Below are 8,271 nucleotides of genomic sequence, written 5' to 3'. Positions count from 1 at the left end.
TAACCAAGTTCTGGGAAGTTGAGTCAATTCCAGATGCCAGTAACCTCTCAGAAGAAGATCAAGAAGTCGAAAAATTTTACCTCGACCACGCAAGGAAAAATCGGGATGGTAGATATGTTGTAAGTCTTCCTTTCAAAAACGACAATGCATTGGGTGATTCTAAAGCTCAAGCTAAGAGACGATTCTTCTCGTTGGAGAAGCGCCTTCATGACAATCCAGAGTTAAGAGATAGATACGTAAAATTCATGCAAGATTATGAACATCTGGGCCATATGCAACTTGTCCAGAATTCAGAACTTTCGAAACTATCTTCTAAGTGTTTTTACTTACCCCATTTTGGAGTTGTTAGGGAACAGAGCGAGTCCACAAAGTTACGAGTAGTCTTTGATGCTTCTGCCAAAACTGATTCGAAATTATCCTTTAATGACGTTCTTCATACAGGCCCAAAGTTACAAAATGAACTATGTAATATTCTGTTAAAATTCAGATGTCACAGGATTGCTTTAACAGCCGATATAGAGAAGATGTTTAGGCAAATTCTAGTTACTGAAGATGATGTAGACTTTCAACGAATATTTTGGAAGGAGAGACCTGAAGAACCGTTAAAAGAGTATCGATTACTCACTGTAATATACGGGACAGCTCTTGTGCCCCGTATCTGTCTATTAGAACGATTCAGCAGCTAGCTCAAGAAGAAATCAAGCAATTTCCAGAGGCATCTAAAGTTTCGCTAGAGGACTTCTATGTAGATGATCTTCTAACAGGAACAAATTCGAAAGAAGACGTCAAGAAATTAGTAAGTCAAGTAATCGAACTCATGAAGAAAGGAGGTTTCCCGATTCGAAAATGGGCGTCCAATGAATCATCTGTGCTGGAATCATTACCACCAGAATTACGAAGTTCGTCGGGATCTCTGCACATAGAAGAGGATCATTTGATGAAAATCTTGGGAATCATATGGAATTCAAAGGAAGACAGATTCAGAATCAACATAAGTCCACCAAATGAAGTTAGGCCAACCAAACGGCAACTCTTATCCACCATCGCCAAGATTTATGATCCTTTGGGGTTCCTGTCACCAACGACAATTCAGTTGAAGATCCTGATGCAAGATATCTGGAGAGAAAACATCTCTTGGGATGATCCGGTCACAGACTGCATTTCCGAATCATGGACCCAATTCAAGAATCAAATGAAGCACTTGGCAGAGATTCAGATTCCAAGATACCTTTCAGGAGATGCTACAGCAAAGCGAGTTCTTCTTATAGGTTTTTGTGATGCTTCCCAGCGTGCATACGCTGCTGTTTTCTACTTAAGAGCTGAGCTGGTAACCGGAAAAGTCCATGTTTCAATGATAACATCTAAGACAAGGGTAGCTCCCGTAAAATCGGTAACCTTGCCTAGACTCGAACTTTTGGCAGCTCTGCTTCTTTCTGAACTCTACGTTGTTGTGTTAGAATCTCTGAGAAAGGTAATTCAAATCGATAAGTCATTTCTTTTCACAGACTCCCAAATTGTTTTGGATTGGTTAAAATCGTCTAACAGGAGATGGAAAATCTTTGTTGCCAATCGCATCTCAAAAATTCAAAAAATGACTTCTGAAGCATCCTGGCATCATGTGAAGAGTCAAGAATATCCTGCCGATTGTGCCTCACGAGGTATTGCAGCTTCCAAGCTAAAAGTTCATAAACTGTGGTGGTCTGGGCCACAGTGGCTAAGTCAGGATTCTTTACACTTTCCATCAATTGATTTGTCGACTTCCTCTGAAGAAGACGTGAAATGTGAGGAGAAGTCATCCACCGTTCTTACTAATGTCTCAACATCAAGTCAAGGCAGCTATTTTTTGGAAATCATAGCTAAGTATTCATCATTCTCACGTTTAATCCGAGTCATAGCTTTGTGTAAAAGATTCATCAGCAATTGCAGATCATCTAGAGTTGCTGGTGTGCTAACATCAAAAGAGGTAGATGATGCAACCAAGGTTGTTATTCAAACTGTACAAGAATCACAGTTTCATTTCGAAATTCAACTCTTAAAGAAGAGACATCCTCTTCCCAACAGCAGCAAGCTTCTGCCTCTAGGAATTTTTCTGGACGCAGCTGGAATAATCAAAGTTGGAGGAAGATTAAAAAATTCGAGCCTGAGTCCAATTCAAAAGCACCCAATCCTCCTTCCTAAGAGCCATCACCTCACTAATCTGGTCATTCAGTATTTTCATCATATCAATTTGCACAGTGGACCTCAACTTACCTTATGCTGCATTCGACAGAAATTCTGTATTCCTTCTGGCAGAGGAGTAGTCGGAAGACTTTTATCCAAGTGCCAAACCTGCTTTCGCTTCAGAGCTAAATCGGGTGAGCAGCTCATGGGTAATTTGCCTGAAAATAGGTTCAGTTCTGGCAGAGCGTTTTTAAACGTAGGCATCGACTTTGGAGGACCATTCATCACCAAACCCAACATTCCTCGAAGCAAAGTAAAATTAAAATCCTACCTAGCACTCTTCATTTGCATGGCAACAAAGGCTGTGCACCTTGAGGTTGTTTCGGACCTGTCAGCAGATGCCTTTTTGGCAGCACACTCCGGCGCTTCATATCCAGACGAGGATAACCAACCAACATGTTTTCCGACAATGCAACTAACTTCAAAGGAGCCTCTTCATATTTAAAAGAACAGTTCAAGCTAATCAAATCAGTTGAAGTGCAGAACTTTGTAACTCAAGAATCCATTACATGGCACTTCATACCTCCCACGGCAGCTCACGTCGGCGGACTCTGGGAAGCTGGCATCAAGTCGACCAAGCAGCTTCTAATTAAAACAATGAAATCAGCTGTTCTGAACTTTGAAGAGCTTGTGACATTGGTAACGCAGATTGAAGCATGCTTAAACTCAAGGCCTCTAACTCCTCTGTCTAACGACCCTCAAGACTTGCAACCTCTTACGCCAGGACATTTCTTGATTGGTGCTCCAATGGCTTCTTTTCCAGAAGAGGTCCCTTCACAACCAGCGAGCTTAAAGAAGCGATGGAATTTAATTCAACATCTCCGAGGTCAGTTCTGGAGGAGATGGCACCTGGAGTACCTAAATCAATTACAACAAAGAACCAAGTGGAAGAAACCAAGACGAAACCTGAGAGTCAATGATATGGTCCTTGTGAAGGAGGACAATCTCCCACCTCTGCAATGGAGCCTAGGCAGAGTTGTTCAAGTATTTCCAGGAGACGATGGTGCTGTTCGAGTCGTGGATGTCAAGACCCAACGAGGACAATTCAGACGCCCTATTACCAAGTGTTACCTACTGCCAACGGAAGACTGAACTGATAGTCCAGGCGGGGGAGTATGTTTGCTCCTACCGTCAACAGAGGGCGCCACAAGTAAAGAGACTTTAAAAATATGTATTTTTGTTTTGTGTATTCGTTGGCGGGAGCGTGATGTGAGTCTGTCTGGAATCGAAGAAGATGGTTAATGTTTTGTGGTGTAAATAAATTGAATAAATCTAGAAAATCCTCCGAAAAGGAGTCATCTATTGCGTTCAGCATTTTTAGAGTTCATGTTGGTGAGTTATTTAACTTAGCTTTCCAGGAAAAAGGGTAAGCCAATCATTTTATTATTAAATGAACTTACAAATCAAAACAATACTCATACCCAAAATTCTTCAAAATAAGACCCTTGGCTTAGCACACACTTATCCCAGTGAGTCTTCAAAGCGTTGAAGGCCTGCTTTTAGAATGTCCTTTTAAAGTATTGCACCCAGGGCCTGATTACCCAAAAGGCTCGGAAAGCTTGAACTTCCCCTCAAAATTTTAAGGGGCCCAAATTTCACTGTATAACTGCGCTTAACAATTCCAGTTTCTGCTTTTAACTGAGTTTTTATAGAGATTGCAAAGATTTGAACTTGCTAAGCAAAAATGTTTGAAAGAATTAAGTTATTGGAAGTGAGGACACATTTGATAAAATGTAACTACAAGCCAGGTTTTCAAATGTGGGATTTGATTCAACTCAGTTACAATGTACTTTTATTGAAGTTAATTTCCTTTCTAAAGCGTCAAATATGAATCAAAATGCTACTTCCCAAATTTACTGAGAATTCAAGTGCAACATATGCAATAAACAAAGTTTCTGTCAGTCGGTAAGGTGGAATTAAATTAACACTGAAATCTGCTGGGCCACTTAGCATTAGTCAAAATTGTATCAATGTCCATCAGTGGCGCAGTGAAGAGGGGGGGGGGGGTACAAACTTCCCCCAGAGGCATTGGTTTTGACATGAATGCGTACTATAATATAGTAGTTAAAACATATGAAAAGACATTGAATCACGAAACTCTCTTGAGAAGGTATTTTTGACCAAAAAAAAAAAAAACCCTAGAAGATATTTTCGATTTAAAACACCCTCCAGATGATATTTTAGATAAAAAAAACCCTCCAGAATATTTTTACGGCTGCGCTAGTGATGTTCGTAGAATGTTTAGAAAAATCCTCCCCCCCCCCCCCCCAAAAAAAAAAAAAACCGGCGGGGGGGGGGGCGCAAAATGAAACCTAGCTTCCCCTAATTTCAGAGGCTAATCGGGCCTTGTACCAACAATTTCACGGCATCCAAAGTTCCATGGTGATGCCCTTTTAGTGAATCTTCGGGAATTGAATGAAGTCTGCTGGAATTAATAGTGGCTGTTGGCGGGCTGGGGAAGAGTAGAGACACCATTATTGACCAGGAAGTCTTGCAGGATGAAACAGGTGTTTCCAACATTTCTTAAGTTTTTAGCGATGATGCTGTGAATTGTCATTTTATCAAGTCCAACTTCATCCGCAATCACAATTGCTTACAGATCTCTAAAGTCTCTGCGGCCGATTTAACAAGTTCCGCGCAAAACTTAATCGCGTCACCCGTTAACGCTGCTCTGCATTTTGGAGCTGGCAGCAACAGAGGTATACTATAGAGTACACAGAGGTAGCGAACAAAGACTCCCAGCCCCTGGCGACTGCGGATCTGAGTGAGTGCCAACACTAACCCCCACCACAGATCTAACCAATTTGTGCACCCTTGGGAGGTACAGTCGCATAAGGAAACTAGTATGTTGTTGCCATCACGAAACTTTCTTCTATATTTTTCCTTTTTTTTCCTGATCCCTCCCCATGCTTGATGAGGAAGCAATATTCCCAACAAAAACAAAATTACACATGCAAAAACTTGACGACCATCCTAATGTCTGAATTATTGCTAAAGCAAAGCAAAGAGCGAAAACTGAAAGTTATTTTAAAAGCCTTGCTTGAATTAATTACAAATATTTTATTTGTTAACAAACATAAGATGGCAACAGTTAAAAATTTTAAATCATTGAGATAATATTTCCGATCATTTTCATACAATTAAAATCACGAGAAATACGCAGGCGACAATATCTTACGATTTATCTTTCTTATTGTTGCATTAATAAAGCTATTTTTATTCGCAAAAAAAAAAAAAAAAAAAAAAAAATCAACATCTCTTGGAGCGATTGGCGTCAAAATTGAACCAAAGCCTGTTTACATATGGATTCACATAAATTCCAAATTTCAACCAGAACGTAGCATATCTTTGGCATTACTTCTTGAGATAGAGCACTCACAATGGAAAAAAAGAACGGGCGATTGCGCTACCTCCTTTTTACCTGTTGACACCCAAATGAAATCAGCTCTTATACCCACTAAGGGCTACTTGCCGATAAATTTTTCTTTCATTCCGTTCATTATTTCTTGAGATATAGCAGTCAGAATTGACGAAAAAAAAACGTTCTGTAGCTCAACCCCCGTTTGAGTTATTGACGCCAAAAATGAATCAGCACCTGTTCCTGTTAATGGCAACATACTGACCAAAGTTTGTTTGATTCCGCCAGTTACTTCCTGAGGAATAGCAAGCACGCGTAACTCAAAAAACGTCCCATTGCTCCACCCCCCTTGGAGGAATTCGCGCCAAAAACCAATGGGTACAAGTTCACATAGCGGCACATATATGTACCAAATTTCGTTCGATTTCATGCGGTAGTTTTTGCTGTAGAGAGGCCACAAAAAACTGGTCACCCACAGACGTGTCACACACATACACACACACACACACACACACACAGAGACAGACATTTTCCAAAAATAGTCGAAATGGACTCAGCACACCTCAAAACGTTCGAATCCGTCAAAATTCGAAATTCGAAAATTTGCACGAATCCAATACTTCTATATATTAGATGTAGAAGAAAGTAAAAATCACGCGAAATACGCAGACGACAGTCTATTACGATTTATCTTTCTTATTGTTGCATTTATAAAGCTATTTTTATTCACAGAAAAAAATCAGCTCCCCCCCCATGGACGATTGGCGCCAAAATTGAACCAACACCTGTTCACCCCCCCCCCCCCCATATGGATTCACATTTATTCTAAATTTTATCCAGAATGTAGCATTACTTCTTGAGATATGGCACTCACAATGGGTAAAAAAGAACTTTCGATTGCGTCACCCCCCGTTTTCAGCTATTGGCACCAAAATAGAATCAGCTCTTATACCCTCTAAGGGCTACGTGTCGGTTTTTTTTTTTTTTTTTTTTTTTTTTTTTGATTCCGTTCATTATTTAATGAGATACAGCAGTCACAATTGACAACAAAAACGTTCTATAGCTCAACCCCCGTTTGAGCTATTGACACCAAAATTGAATCAGCACCTGTACCTGTTAAGGGTAACATATGGACCAAATTTTGTTTGATTCCACCAGTTACTTCTTGGGGAATAGCAGCCACGCATAAATCAAGAAACATACCATTGCTCCACCCCCCTTAGAGGAATTCGCCCAAAAAACCAATGAGCACAAGGTCACGTAGAGGCACATGAGAAAATCAATTTTTGTTCAAGTTCATGCAGTAGTTTTTGCTGTAGAGCGGTTACAAAAACTGGCCACACACATAACACACACACAGACAGACATTTTCCAAAAATGGTTGGGATGGACTCAGCCCGCGTCAAAACGTTCGAGTCCGTCAAAATTCGAAATTCGAATATTTGCACGAACCCAATACTTTCTTAGATATATTAAATATAGAAGAAAGTAAAAATGAGTCTCAGTACTTACTATACAGACCCTGTATATCACTTCTTCTTCTTGATATCCTAGATCGTTTACCAATATCCCAGTGGTCTGATTCTGACTTATAAACGGGGGGGGGGGAAGTACTAAAAGCCATAGAACTTTAAGGGCAGCAAAAAATGAAAAAGAAAAAGAAAAGTAAGAGAAAGAGACAAGTACAAAATTTCCTTAGGGCTCGTTTTGAAAGTAATTAAGTGGAAACTGATGTACATATATCTAAGAACTTAATTCACGTTTTTCTTAAGATTTCGATGAATTATGTAAAAATTAACTCTCCCTTAGGAGATACTTACACATGAACTAGACTTAAATTAATTCGCCCCGAAGTATTTTGGGATGTCAGAAACACTTGGTAATTATTTCATTAAACAAGCATGGCTTTTAAGCAAAACATTTCATTTACTAATATCTAAACAATGAACACATTAACTAAAAGTTACTGCTTGTGTTAAATACTGTGTCGTAAACAGATATAAAATGTAAAACAATTATGTTCTATTAATTTTGACATTTGTGTTCTTTTTTTACATATATATATATATATATATATATATATATATATATATATATATATATATATATATATATATATATATATATATATATATATATATATATATATATATATATATATATATATATATATATATATATATATATATATATATATATATATATATATATATATATATATATATATATATATATATATATATACTTAGAGGACTCGACAGACGTTGTTCTGTTCAAATTTTGTAAATTGAAAAGTTAAAAAAATTCAGCAAACTGACAAGTGTTCGAACCGTTTTGTTGAAAAAAATAAGTAAAAAGAGAATGTTTTAAGCTGCTTGGTGTCAGAATTCGTATATTTATTACAACTTGATTTATCTTTTGCTCACTGAGCAGTTGTTTTAGTGACTATTTTTTATCGCGTAACTTAAAAGATCTTCATAGATTGCATGGTTTGCTCTTTCAACCATACTCAAAGGATAAAAACCGTTCTCAGATACTAAGTGAAAAAAAACTAACTACCCATCTAGAACAAACGGGAAATCCCGCTGAAACATCCCCCATATCAAATAGAGTAAAACAAACGAAAGGGTATGATTTAAAAAAATTATAAAAGTAAAAACAGTTCTCTGAATAAACAAAAATCACTCATCCCT

At 38.3% G+C, this 8,271-nt stretch overlaps 1 protein-coding gene across 1 annotated transcript; it reads left to right on the top strand.

The window, feature by feature from the left end:
- The first annotated feature begins 1,591 nt into the window (after positions 1-1,591).
- Positions 1,592-3,312, top strand: LOC129223088 (uncharacterized). The gene is made up of 2 exons (XM_054857653.1): positions 1,592-2,473; positions 2,704-3,312. The coding sequence occupies exons 1-2, from the start codon at positions 1,592-1,594 to the stop codon at positions 3,310-3,312; spliced, it is 1,491 nt and encodes a 496-aa protein (XP_054713628.1).
- Positions 3,313-8,271: the final 4,959 nt, after the last annotated feature.

Source organism: Uloborus diversus, chromosome 5 (genome assembly GCF_026930045.1).
Source record: "Uloborus diversus isolate 005 chromosome 5, Udiv.v.3.1, whole genome shotgun sequence".
NCBI lineage: Eukaryota > Metazoa > Arthropoda > Arachnida > Araneae > Uloboridae > Uloborus > Uloborus diversus.
The sequence above is the reverse complement of the archived record's forward strand: the minus strand, read 5'-3'. Positions and strand labels throughout refer to the sequence as shown.

Excerpts from the sequence above, each read along its gene's own strand:
- LOC129223088 (XM_054857653.1), top strand. The coding sequence starts at position 1,592 with ATGACTTCTGAAGCATCCTGGCATCATGTGAAGAGTCAAGAATATCCT. Across the intron at positions 2,474-2,703 it reads CCAACATTCCTCGAAGCAAA|AACTTTGTAACTCAAGAATC; the intron begins GTAAAATTAAAA and ends GTTGAAGTGCAG.